We start from the raw sequence: 14,477 nt of genomic DNA, 5'->3' as shown, positions 1-14,477 counted from the left end.
GAGAGCATCCTGAAGTGCCATGTCCCCCAATGGAGAAGGCGCAAAAAGAGCTCAGTGCTGGTCGCGGTAGTACAAAGACCAACTGAATGAGGAGGAGAGCACGAGCTCAAAAGGGGCAAGCTTGCCTGGAGTGTAAAAGGAGTGTGTACGGTGCCTCGGCTATCGCGTCTTGTCAATTCCCCTGTCTTGTCAATTCCCCTTGACCTTGATTGGCATTTGTTATTCCAATTGCCTTCGTCAAAACTTCTACTCGAGCACATACATAGTACATGACAAAAGGAGAATTTATACAAGTGCTATGTATATTGTAAACGACGAACGTGTGGGTCAATTATGGGGTCATTGCTTTGACGTACTGTCAAGGATGAAGGGAAGGACGGAGCTGCGGCTTGATCGGCGCGAACAAAAACCGCGAGCACGGCGAGCACGGACGCCTGACTTATCTATCCATAATGGCCTTTGAGTCCTCTCTCACGCCCGAGAATGTCAAGGGCCTCGCCCTTGCTCTTCTCTCCTGCTTCTTCATCGGATCCAGCTTTATCATGAAGAAAAAGGGCTTGAAAAGGGCAGGTGCTCTCGGCATTTCAGCAGGTGTGTTCCTGTCTTGTATTCTTTAATTTTTGTTTGATTAAACTAGATATAATAACCAAATATCTTGTATCTCTACGCATTCTTTAATTTTTGTTTGGTTGACTTAGATTTAAACCCCTTTTTGCTGATGGCACTTTGTCATATTGGGGTTGAACTGAGTGTATGTTTATACATGTGTATATATTGGGGTTGAACTGAGTGTATGTATGTACATATGTATATACATGCTCATGTATATACTTTGTCATATTGGGGTTTAACTGAGTGTATGCATATATGTGTGTGTATGTATTTGTATGTGTGTGTGTATATGTATATGTGTGTATATCTGTATTTGTACGTATGTGCGTGTGTGTTGGTGAGAGATCTATGACTGCATACATCTCTTTCTTCTAACACACACACATATGTGCGTGTGGGTGAGAGCTTTATGAATATAATTCTTCCCCCGCCACCCACACCACATACACGCACACACACATATGAACCTGGAAGTACAAGCCAATATAATATGCCAAACTCCAAAGAGCAAATGTGCCCCAATTGTTGTAATTTACTTCCTTAGAATCTTCGTCAAAAGTTTGTCCTTATCACTTGTGCTTCAAAATGTACCCACTAAACTATGCGATCAACATCCAATACACTACATAATACCAATACTCAAGATGAGAGCAAAGGAACCTCCTAGGTGAATTGCAACATGCCCATGAAAATTGGAATGGGCTGGAGTTCTCCAAAGGGTTATACGGGAGAAGCCTCCATATGTTGCTGACTACGGAAGCAGGAACTATTTGTCCCCATTGAAAGCTTGTCAATTGAAGGATCTCCATAAATCTTGTGTCAATCATCAAGAATGCTGCTCATAAGAGATGGCAAACAATTGGTACAGACAAGCTCGCAAAAGGGCATATCCATGGCCAAATTCTGTAGAGCAGCCAGTGAAGAGACAACATGGACAAAGCACTTAAGCAAGTCTGGTAGAGTCAATACTGGCCCAATAGTTAGCTTTTGCTTGAGCTGCTTAAATGTCGCAATCAATGGAGGTCCCGAAGTGAATGGTACCCTTTTTGAGTCGGGGTATGCAAGGACGAAGGAATCTTTGCAAAACTGTCTGACGAACCTCGTGTAGTAAGAGCACAAGTTGAAGAAGCTTCTTACATCATGCACATTCCGCATTGTAGGCCAATTGCGGATAGTCTTTATGCAACGGGACGGCATCACGTGCCAACGGAAAAGAACAGACTGAACAAATGTTAGGGCTTCAAAACAACTGAACTGAAAGAGGGACACTTGACATGAGACATGGAGTGGCGGAGTTCCACCCCCAGAGAGCTTGGCCCCAAACTGTGGCACCCCTTTCGGTATTTCTTTATATTGCTTCAACGGTACAACATTGGCGGCACTGCTCTGCATCTTCGGTGGGTAGAATGCCAGAGAGTGAGCCCTTGTGCATATTTAAGGCCCTTGGCCATCCAAAAGCAATTTACATGAAAAGCATTGAGTCTAAAGGCATCTAGTCCCAGAAGCTAGGAGCTAGGAGTTACCAATGCAAATCACGGAAACACGTACAATTGCCACATCAGCATGTCAACGCAAAATGCGGGCATCCGTACAACTTCCACGTCATCAGTCATCTATGCAATTTATTGTGTGTGCGTGCTTGCTTTATTTTAGGCCCCATCGGCCTAGGTTCCATAAGTTGTTGGGGGTTATGATTTTAATCTTAACCCAATTTATGTTAGGGTTTAGGCCCCTCAAGGTTGTCAAGGGTTAGGGCTAGGGAGTCCTAACCCTCTTGGTCTTTGTAACGAACTTGGACACCCCAAGTCAAGATTCTGTCGCGACAAAGCAGAGATTCACTTCAAAAGAAACCCAAAGGGGACATCAGTGACCTTATTCAAAATCGAGGTAATCTGTTGACAAAGGAGTGGAGTGACTCCCCTCTTGTGCAAACCCGTTGCACCAGATTCACCCTTGCTGAGTTCGGTGTTCTATTGGTGTAGACTATGCTAAACTGAATGCTTCAAGGTAAAGGTCCAAAATTTGAGGTGTATCTGTTAGGTCCTCCTCCTCCATCCACTTCGCATCCAATGTCGGATAATTCTTGAATTTAACCTAGAACCGTCAAATCACTTTACCTTTCATCTTTCTTTCCTTGTGTGCCAAAATCTGTCAAGGAACAAGTATCTCCTCGCTTTCTTCCACTTCGGGTTGCTCATCAGGCTCCCCATCAACTGGCGCACCCCTTTAAAAGGTTTCAAGAGACTCACATGGAATGCATTGTGAATCTTTAAAGTATCGGGCCGCTTGAGTCGAAAGGAGACATCGGTTATCTTTTCTTTAATGTGGAAAGGGCCATAATACCTCATGCTAAGTGTCACAAGATGGGCACCACGTGTGAATAGAAAAGAATAGACTGAACAGACTTTTAGTATTTCAATAATAATTGAACTGAAAGAGAGAGAGTACACGCGACACGGAGTGGCAGAATTCCATCCGAGAGAGTATTGGCCCCAAACTTGGCGCCCCTTTCGGTATTTCTTTATATTGCCTTTTCTAGAAACATTTTTAAGTTAATAATGTTTTGTTTTATCTAGTTTTGTTTCGTAGCAAACTAAGTGATCTAGTTTGTTTGTTTGTTTTTGTTTTTCTTTTCTTTTCTTGTGTCCCTTGCTTTTACAGTTTTATGAGTGCTTTATTCCCTCTTATAATTTGTGAGTTCAGACTATTCTGAACTTATGAAGGTATATATATTGCATCATCAAAGTACAAGCTGTTACTCCATCCTCTGCACCTTCGTCCAAAAGCATGCCAGAGAATGAGCTCTAACCTCATATTTAAAGGCCCTTGGCCTGAAAAGCAGTTACAGTGAAAAGCTTCAAACTCAAAAGCAAGTGGTTCAAAAGTACTAGTGCCAAAATCTGCCAGCGCGTTTTGCAGAAATCTGTACAAGTGCCACGTCAGCACTGTCAGCGGAATTTCAAGGATGTTCGTACAACTGCCACGTCATCAATCCACGCCTGTGTGTGGGTCCTGCTTTATTTTAATGTCTTTATGTCACTTGGGCCCCATCGGATGGGGTCCCCATAAGTTGGTAGGACTTCTTCTTTTGCTGTTGCTTGTTTTTCTTAGGGTTTAGGCCCCTCGGCCGTGATCTGAAGGTTGGCTCCGTTCTTCAGTGACTTGACATGTCAGCAGTTTATGACACTAAGCTTTGGAACAAGCTGCTCCCTTCCCTTTCGTTTCCTTAGGTGTGCCTTCTTAAAACGTAAGACCACCCAATCGTCTTCATTTAATTTCAAATCTTGTCGATGTCGATTTGCTGCCTTCTTATGTTGTTCTTGAGATTTCTCTAAAGCCTCCTGGACCTTGGCAAAAGCAGTGTCCAAGTCCCTCGTGTATTGATCGGCTTCATGATCGGCTTCAAAAATCTTGTCCTTAGTGTTGAGAAAGGGTGGAACCTTTGGAGCACCTTCAATTATCTCAAATGGCGCCTTCCCCTCGTCGAAGAGTGAATCGTGTTGTTGAAGGCAAATTCCACGAAAGGCTTTTTTTTTTCCCATTGAGTCTTCTGATCAAAGATATAAGACTTCAATAAATTCAGAACAACTGAATTTGCAATCTCAGATTGCCCATCTGTCTGCGGGTGGATTGATGACGAGAACTGCAACCGTGTGTCCCTTCAACATAAACTCGTGAATCGGGGATCTCTGTCAAAAACTATTGTCTCAGGCATGCCGTGTAATCAAAATATCTGTGCAATGAACAATCTCGCTAAATGGTCCAACTTGATTGTTTTCTTCACTGGAATGAAGTGAGCTTGCTTGCTAAATTTGTCAATGACAGTCCAAATGCCATCGTGCCCACTTTGTGTCTTCGGGAGATCAAAGATGAAATCCATTGCAATACTTTCCCTAGGGCGGGTGGGAATGGATAAAGGCTGTAGTAATCCGTGTGCCTTATGCTTGTCAAACTTGACCTTCTGGCATACTAAAGAATTGCGAACAAAGTCGTCCACATCCTTCTTGAGTCTTGGCCAAAAGTTATGTTGATCGCATTTGTGCCCCTCACAATGCACCATTGAGGTCCGTTTTACTGCTCACCCTAAAATCAACGAGACATTGTCTTTTGTTAACGACATGTTTTTGGCCTCAGATGTAGCAGGATGTTATCAAGTTTGTAAAGGCTTGTCACTCATGTCAGATAATGAAAGCTTCTTGACAGCTTCTTCAAGGTTTACTTCAACCTTTGCCAATAGCTCGAGAAAGATGACACTTTACCTCGTTCGCCCAAAGGCAATGCTCAAATTCTTGTGGTGGTCGATCGATTTTCCAAAATGGCACATTTCATTCCTTGCAAGAAAGTAGCTTTGTGTTCTTTTAATCCTCTTGCACTATCCGTTTCTTTTCTTCACGGATTCTTTTCACTCTTGCACATGACAATCAATGGCGAGCCCTCTTGATCCTTGGCGGAAGCTATGGAACAAGAGCTAATGTGCTAGTGGTCGTAGGAGTTGTCCCAATGCGAAGGAGCACCTATACTCTGTGGAAGTCTGTCTATGGCAGTGCATGAATGCAACCTCCCCATGTTTGGATAGCCTGCAAAATATGGTGTAGTACAAAGTCCATGGCTGAAACTATTGTCCGTGCCTCTATGCCAACGAAAGGTAGGGAGAAGGAGAGCATGGGAATCTGACGGCTACCTAGAAGAGATCGTGCCTTTTGTGCATGCCACTAACACTGCAGCACCATCACCCCAATCCACTCACCCCCACACATGCCACTCCATCCTCTCCACCTCTTTTGTGTGCCCCACCTCCCCCTCATGTTCCTCTCTCTCTCTCTCTCTCTCTCTCTCTCATGCTCTCCAGGCCAGGCAGGTTTCAGACGAGCTTTCTCCACCACTGATCACATCTTCGTTCTGCGCTGCCTCATTGATGGGGCAAAGGCGCGGAAGAAGAGGCTTTACTGCTGCTTTGTGGATTTCCGCAAGGCCTTTGACACAGTCCCACGCGAGAGACTCTTCCAGTGCCTTCACAGCATTGGGGTACCAACAGAGATGATTTGGGCCATATATGCTCTCTACGAGAAGGTGACGGGTCGAGTTCGTTGCCCAGGCGGTTTTTCAGAGACCATTGCTAGCACCATTGGTGTTAAGCAAGGATGCCCACTCTCCCCAACACTCTTTGGGCTCTACATCGACGAGATCTCCGACTACATACTGCGAGCAGGGGGAGGGGGGAGCGACTTGGCAGGTACTCCGGTCCACATCATGTTATATGCTGATGATATTGTGTTGATTTCAGAGTCACCCGAGGGCTTGCAACGCCATCTTGAGGCCTTGGACGAATTCAGCACACACAGGGGGTTGACTGTGAACCTTGGCAAAACCAAGGTTATGATCTTTCACACATCCAGTGCAGTGAGGAGTGCTGCCACCTTCACAGCAGCAGGAGGACAGGTTGATGTAGTCACCTCCTATGTCTACCTTGGCATCACATTCACCAGCCTACCAGGACCCTTCACTATGAGGCAGGCTGCTGCTGACAGGCTCACCCGAGGATATGCAGCTCTGGCCATGCTAGAGCGGAGATGCCACCAGGCACACTTTCAGGAACCCCGCACGAAGGGGTGGCTTTTCGACACCTTAGTCACTCCGGCCTTGATGTACTCGGCGGCAGTATGGGCACCAGGATTGACAGCTGACCAGTGGACACAGCTTGAGAGGCCACAGATATGTATGATCTCACGCTTGCTCCGCAGCAAGAAGACAGTGCCACATGACATTATTAGAGCCGAGCTCGCCACACCACCCATGGTGGTAGAGGCACTATTCCAGACAGTCTGCTTCATCCAGAGGATGAGAGAGCTACCTCCTGACAGACTTACTCGTAGAGCATTTGAGGCAGCTATACAGCTATCAGAGAGTGGGCATGAGAGAGCATGGTACTCACAGGTCAGAGCATGGTTTGAGGGACACGGTCTTGACATGGAGAGCCTACCACCTTTCCAGTACGACCCCCACTCACCATATGTTCACCTCTCTCGCAGTGAGAGGAACTTGGTACTGAGACAGGATCTGTGGCAGCTATACACTAGGAGAGTCTGGGAGTCACCTGGCTTGGGGACGAGGATGTCAGATTACAGAGACCAGTTTCTCACCATATTGTCTGGGGGGTTCATACAGAGACCACGCTACATGGACACATATATGCCACATAGCTCACGGGTGGCGATTGGTCAGCTGAGAGTGGCTTCACACAGGTTAGAGATTGAGATCGGGAGACATAATGGTGTCCCCAGGGAGGAGCGCGTCTGCAGAGCCTGCACAGAGGAGGTGGAGAGTGAGGAGCACTTTGTATGTAGATGCAGAGCATACACTGAGATCAGAGGCAGGTATGAGGCCCTATTCAGAGGACAGCCCACTCTCCGAGCGATCATGGACTCTCGGGATCAGAGACAGCTCGGACGGTTCTTACTAGAGATACAGAGCCATCGGGACACACTACTACAGCCACACACAGCTACACAGACAGAGGGGAGACAGTCGCAGCTCACAGACTTCTTTCAGAGGATTACCGCCCCTCCCCCACCAGACACTCAGAGGGGAGTGACACTCCCTCAGGCGGAGGTGAGCCGAGCTAGACGACGACCACGAGTCACAGGCTACAGGGGCGCGCGCTCCCACCACCGACAGATCGAGGAGATCCGAGCCCGGGAGCGCCGTGCCACTGAGGAGCGAGTGGCCCAGATGAGGGCCGACCCGACAGCTTTCATCCGGGCAGCCTTGGCACCAGACCCGCCCATGTACCACATCTTACATCCCCCCATTAGTACAGGATGGAGCTAGATAGCTTGATGCATTCTCATGATTGTACTACCTTGAGCATATAGACATGCATATACCCCTAGAGATAGAGCTCCATCCCTCCTCAGATACCCCACTACCTACATTCAGTTCAGTTTTGTATCAGTTTTGTTTCATTTGTCTTTCCGATAGACGGATGACATACACACCATGTACATTTGATTTGTCTCATAGGCCGATTTCGGCCTGACATAGACGTTAAAAATCTTTCTTTCTTTCTTTCTTTCTTTCTCTTCCTATTTGGTGAGTGCAAAGTAAGTAATTTTTTACTTTAAGAATTTTCTTGAACTAATCGTTGCCTTGTTGCTTAACTACATGTTTGTTTCTGGTGTTTTTGGCTGACAGCAGGTTCAGGAGGTCATTCTTACTTGCTGGAACCTTTATGGTGGGCTGGAATGATCACAAGTATTGCTTTAATTGAGACTCAATTTTTTTTAGTGACGCATTTTCTGGTAGAGTTATGACTGGTGTCTGTTGTTAAATTACGTTTTTGTTATTTGGAATGGACACCTAACAAATGAGACTCAATTTCCACAAGTTTTCATTAGCTTGAGATACTCACGAATGGTTTTGGAAACAAGGTATTTATCAATAATCTGCACTTTTCATGAGCTCTTATAATTTTGTAGAAAGCAAGGAAGCACAGAGGGCACGACCCCATGCATCAAGTAGTAGTGGATCGACAGTTGTGCAGTCTGCAGTGGCAAGGACAGTTGGGTGAGAGGTCCCTTTAGTTCAGCAGTGTGGTACCTGCACTGGCCCTAAGTGCTCTAGCAGCAAAATTACCATCTGCACCTCCAACAGCGTATATTCCTGACATCTTCAGGAGCTGCAATTTTTGGCCCTGCTAGCAAGCAGGCGGCTGGGGCAGGGTATTAAGAACTAAAAGGTATCAACGGTGGCGTGGATACCAGTCACTTCCTTGGTAGAGCTTGATAGAAGCTCCACAAAACCAGCTGAAAAATAGCCTGTCTTGGACAGCCGTACAATAAAACATGCTCATTTCAATCTAGCTTGAGAGGCTTTCAATATCTTTGCCCCAGATGAGACACCGGAAAGGGACGGAAACCAAGGGCAGTGGCTCCGTGGACAATTTTTTTCTCCTCACCTTTTTGGCAGCTAGCTGATGCCATATCCTGTCTGCAGCTCTAGCAGATAGTAGTGATAGGCCTGCTTGACTGCAGACACTCAAGCATCCTAAGTGGACAGGCCTTGCACGAAGGGTTTGTGTACTACACAAACTGGTTAGCTCTATTTGCTCATAACAAATGCTCGATTTCATCATGATTGCAGGGGAATTCACAAGCATGCACTTGCATTCGTGCGCACTCACACATGCGCGCGTGCACTCACTGTCTATTTGCTGCCTTAAGAGGTTAATCACATGATAGAAGCTATTCTGTAATGTGCTTTTCATTGCAACCTACTCGTAAGTCTCACACAGTTTCTCATGGTTTGTTTCACTGCTAGCTACAAGGATTAGTTGCATATCCACGTGTTTTGCTTGCATGATGACATCTTGACTATGTTTAACATTCTCATGCTTGATGCGCAATAGTACATCACACTACATGCCTTGGACGGCTTATTAGAACAAAAACTAGTCAAGACTTATCTGTCCTTCATTATGTTGTAGATTAGTTTTGATCCCATTCCCATTCCCCATCTCATGATCCTGTGGGTCTTTTTTAGTAGCTGCATGTTCATGGTTCTTCGTTGTCTCTTTTAGCTTAGCATTACATGAAATTGTTTAACTTAGCTTGACCTTAAAAAGATGTACAACTTATTATGCAAGGCCTTGCCACTTATGCCAGGGAACAGATATAAAATGGCACTAAAGTTATGGGAAGCTCAAGCTAAGTTAACAATTTCATGTAATGCTAAGCTAAAAGAGACAACAAAGAACCATGAACATGCAACTACTAAAAAAGATCCACAGGATCATGAGATGGAAAGTCCCATCATTTACAAGTACTTTGAACAGTTTTAGGACACTCTGACTTGGCGTTAACGTGTAGAACAATATCAGCACAAGAAAATTTATCAATTTGAAAGTCACGTCACAATCTCAAGCGTTTTGAACATTTTCAAAGTCCTGGTGTTGTACATTCAGAAGATTATCAACATGAGAAAAGATTAAACTGCTTAATAGGGCATCCCCTTTTAATATATAGAACTTGCAAAACTTTAAAATTTCATCCTGCAATCATAGGAATCTATCTTCATCTATGTGCGTGTCTTGCGCTCTCTACATTGCGACAGGCAACTTACCTTCTACTTTTCAGTCCGGAATACAGAAAATGCCCAAATTGGTGCACCACACCTGGAATTATTATCTTGTATGAAATTTTTAATGGATCCAAACGTACTCATAAATTCATACATGCACAACAAATTAGCTAGGAACATTTTTCAGTAATTTAGCTATAATCAAAATGGTTACACCTATTTGGGAGCCTGGCTTTTATACAGTTGTCTTTAATTGTAATGCTTTGAAACAGCTATTAGTGATTTGGATGGGATCATGCTTCTTTGTTCAGTCATTGATTGAGCATTGAGAGGGGAATTGTTCTTGATCTTTTTATTCAATGCTTTTGATGAATAATACCAGACTTAACGTGGTGTTCTGATGATGAATGATGTGGTTTGGTAGGAAGATTCTGTTGGTTTTTTATTTATCCTTGTGTCATAGGTTCTGCAGGAGGTTCATCAATAAAAGATTGTACTAAACTCACATGGAGAACATTATGGATTTCCCAGTGAGCTGGAACATCCAATCTAATAGTGACACCATTCACTTTATCTATGATCTTAAAGGGTCCGTAGTAGCGTTTCAAGAGCTTGACTACTTTCCCATTGTTCACAGGTTCCTTCTTCAATCTAGCCTTCTAGAACGTGAGAAGGACATACTGTCCTAGAGATAACTCTAGGCGACGTCTATTTTAATCTGCACTGCTCTTATGCTTGTCTTGAGAGCGTGCTATAGCTCTTTTAATTTGAGCATAAGCTAAGTCTAGATCATGGATAAGCTCATCCGCAGCAAATATGCTATCTTTTGTGAGAAGGATTGGTGGGAGTTGAAGTTTGCTGTAATGACCTGATAGGAGCTTTACTAGTAGAATAATGGCATTATTGTGTATGCAAACTCTAGTAAAGGTAAATACTCTTTTCAATTAGATTGTCAATAGGGATGTAACATTTGTGAAGTTCTAAGATGGAGGAGCTAGCTGTCTCACCTTGACCATCTGCCTGGAAAAAGAAGAAGAAAGAAAGAGGGAAAAGAAGCCCAGAGGATGATTAGCTGAAGAAAAATCCAGCTTAGTTTCTCCATTGGCCAAGAGAGCTCTCCAAAAGACTAATGATAGTCTTTGGCAATCCATGATTCTTGAAACTTTGGGCAAGAAAAACTTTTACCGACGGTCTGCCTGGATGGTCTCTTTAGTTGGAACGAATGTGCTTGCTTACTGACTCTATCAATGGTAGGCCAGCCCATGACATTCCCATTTTGAGTGCATGGGAGATCTATAATAAAGACCCTTTTAAACCAAGAAGGGCATCCAATAGCTTTTAAATACAGTTGACCATGGGATGCAGAGCTTCATGCTCTCTTTGTATTTGTTACAAAGAGCTCATGGTTGTAATGCATGCTAACTCGGAAAAGAACAGACTGAACAACTTTAAGCACTTCAAATAACAACTGAATGCAGACACAAAGCACAAGAACTTGGAATTACACTCTGGCTGACCTGACAAATGACGTCAGGGAAGAGGGTTCCTCTTCACAGGACATGTAGGCACGAGGAAGGCACCACGTGCCAACGGAAAAGAAGTTAAAGAACAGACTGAACAACTTTAAGCACTTCAAATAACAATTGAATTGAAAGAGATTCACGATACGAGACGGGGAGTGGCGGAGTTCCACCTTGAGAGAGCACTGGCCCCAAACCTTGGCGTCCCTTTCGGTATTTCTTTATATTGCTTGAACAAGGTACAACGCTAGTACTCCATCCTCTGCACCTTCACACTAAAGCATGCCAGAGAATGAGCCCTTGGCTCATATTTAAAGGCCCTTGGCCATGAAAAGCAGTTACATGAAAAGCTTTCAAACTCAAAAGCATTTGGTCCCAAAAATTGGCGTGAAAAGATGCCAGCGCAAGTTACGAAAATCTGTATAGGTGCCACACCAGCACAGTCAGCGTAAAATGCGAAATTCTGTATTGTCTGCCACGTAAGCAGTCAAGCGCAAAATCCGTGTCTTCCGTACAGATCTGCCACGCTATCAGCTACGCAAGAGAGTTGAAGAGTGTGTGTGTGGTCATGCTTTAAATAATCTCTTTAGGTCCCCTGGCCCCATCGGACGGGGTCCCATAAGTTGGTAAGACTTCTTCTGCTGCTGCTTCTTCTTCTGCTACTTCTTCAATTAGGGTTTAGGCCCCTCAATCGGGATCTGCAGGTTGGCTCTATTCTTTAGCGGCTTGACATGTCAGCAGTTTGTGACATCCTCTCTTTTTTGAAAGAAAGTAATCGTCTGCGATTACAACATATCTCAAAATAACTGAAGTTAGCTTAAAAATTTCCGAGCGTCATTTTGAGGGGCATTCCGAGGGACAATCAATTTTCTTATTCCAAATTGGAGCTCTTGATATCGTGGGTCGTTGGCTTACGAGAAAAATCTCATCCAATAAGGAGTCTCATTCTAGATTGGAGCTCTTGATATCTTGGGTCGTTGGTTTCCTTAGAAACATAAAGTCATCGATGAATAATTCCCCCGTAAATAACCATCCAGGTCTGGGCCATGAGCTGTTCAACAACTCCCTCATCATTCCTCTCGCAAATAACCTAAAAAGGTGCGGGCCATGAGATATAGAAGCCTTTTACAACCAAACGCCTGCCAGACCGTAGCCTGTGTCATTTGGAGGTGCTGAAAGTAACCATTGCTCAACGCGACGGCGCCTAAATGCCTGTTGGCGGCTTTTTTGGTGCTTTTTCCCTTTTAAAACTAGCGTAGTACGAATATTTTTTACCACAGTATTACAACTTCTTAATACTCCCCCTCAAATAACCACAAGGATCCGGGCCATCAGTAAAAGTAGCACTTTTCAAACATTCAATACTCCCCCCGGCAAATAACGACAAGGGTCTGGGCCATGAGTATGTGCAAGCATTCTTAAACATCATTTCTCACTACTCCACCTGGGAGTAAAATCACTAATCATTGAAACCAGTATTAAAACGAGAGTCAAACAATTCAAACTGACACCATGATCGGTTCAAAACAGATATTGTCCATTTTAAACAAATTTCAAACAGGCACCAAACAAGTTCTCAAACAAAATTTAGAAAAATGCTAAAAATTCTTTGTAAAACTTGGAAGCACCATCTTGTGTCACAAACTGATGACGTGGACAACTGTATGGACGCTCGACAAACGGGCTGACATGCTGACGATGCAAGTCGTATGGAGTTCCACGAAATGCACTGACAGGTGCTGACGTGGCACATCATACGGGCTTTCGCGTTTTTCACTACTGACAGCTTCTGGGCCAGTAGCTTTTAAGTTTGAAGCTTTTCATGTATTGCTTTTGTGAGAGGCCATGGACCTTTAAATATGTATTGAGAGGGCCTCCTGCACTCAGTTTTACCGACGAGTAGATGAGTAGAGAGGACCCTCGGACTCTGTAACTTTGCTCAAACATTAATATAAAAATAAGTACCGAAAGGGGTGCTAGACTTTGGGGCCAATACCTCTGGGTACGTAACTACGCCTGGCCGTGTCGTCTCAAGTGAATTGTGATAAAGTGTGAAGTATTTTTTAATGATTCTCTCGTGTGTCGTGCCAGATTCTAGTGTTGCAAGTGTGTTACAGTGGTTCAGGCACAATCGATTTTTCCTTCCATCGGGAAAATCCAATCCCTTTTACCGCGACACACATGGATTTAGGTGACGAATCCCGCAAAAATCAAGCGAACCCACCTGACAATTCTGGTGGATCGGGTGAAAGCACGGAAAATTCTAATGGACGACCGGACAAAGTACGAGTCACCATGGCCTATGCAGTATGAACGAATGGAGATGCAGCGTCAACAACAAGTTGATGCTTGTGCGAAATAGATGCTCAAGTATTTGAAGGATCCCCATTACGTGAAATTTTTGACCCGGCACCCGATTGATGAGATGTATTCCCAATGGCGTATGGTCATCGATTCACCCTTAAAGTCAGCTCTGAAGAAAGTTCGTGTTCCACGGATGTTCATCAAAGATGAACTTGACGACGTTGTTGAAAGACGAGTCACCCAACTCTTGGGGGCCATGAAGCATTCAAAGAGACGCAACCGAGGAGCAGACTACCTTGGTTATTTGGGTCGTCAATCTTCTTTTGCCAATGCACGAAAAACAAAGAAGCGCGTACGTTTTGAGGGTGTTTTTAGCTCATCCTCATCCTCTTCTGACAGTTTAGACAACTCCTTTGATTCAAGTGATGAGGACCGAAAGAGCTTGAAACGAAGAAAGACTTAGAGACACGGAAAGAACAAGAATGAGGCTAAGAAGAGTAGATTCCACCGAAGATCTTGGAAATTTTTTGACAGTTCTGAGGAGGATTCATCCTCTTCTGAGAGTTCGGACTCCGATGACCAGATGTTTTATTCAAAGAGGAAGCACTTTTATAGAGCCAATCAATACGACTTTCTCGAGGATAAGAGCAAGAAGATCAAAGAATTCAAGGAGGGTGGACAAGCACTAAAATTTGATATCTTTTCCGGTTTTCAAGATGCTCACAGGGCCCTTGCTTTTATTCAACAATTTGACATAGCTTTTTTTGGAGGGCGCTACTCAGAGCACTCAAAGATCAGGAGGGCATCATCTTGTTTGAAAGGAAATGCACGGACATGGTGGTCCACTCTTTTGCTACGAAAAGCAGCACCGACAAAGTGGCTAAAATTCAAGCAATTTTTTATTTCCTCTTGGCTCACTCAGGAGTACGAACGTGATGTGATTACAGCTTGGAATCATCTTCGGAT

The 14,477-nt window shown here is 44.3% G+C and overlaps 1 protein-coding gene across 7 annotated transcripts in view; it reads left to right on the top strand.

The window, feature by feature from the left end:
- The first annotated feature begins 313 nt into the window (after window positions 1-313).
- Window positions 314-14,477, top strand: part of LOC147441813 (putative magnesium transporter NIPA3) — a 29,483-nt gene continuing 15,319 nt past the window's right edge. The window contains exons 1-2 of one of the 7 annotated variants that reach the window (XM_086528204.1): window positions 314-591; window positions 7,804-7,863. In XM_086528204.1, the coding sequence (XP_086384330.1) occupies window positions 453-591; window positions 7,804-7,863 (199 nt within the window). In that variant the 5' untranslated portion in view covers window positions 314-452. The remainder of the gene's footprint in view (window positions 592-7,803; window positions 7,864-14,477) is intronic. The other 6 variants (XM_086528202.1, XM_086528203.1, XM_086528206.1 and 3 more) reach the window with 6 other exon arrangements.

Source organism: Adiantum capillus-veneris, chromosome 14 (assembly GCF_014529385.1).
Source record: "Adiantum capillus-veneris isolate H3 chromosome 14, ASM1452938v2, whole genome shotgun sequence".
NCBI classification, from domain to species: Eukaryota; Viridiplantae; Streptophyta; class Polypodiopsida; order Polypodiales; family Pteridaceae; genus Adiantum; species Adiantum capillus-veneris.
Note: the sequence above shows the minus strand (reverse complement) of the source record. Positions and strands in the feature narration are given on the sequence as shown.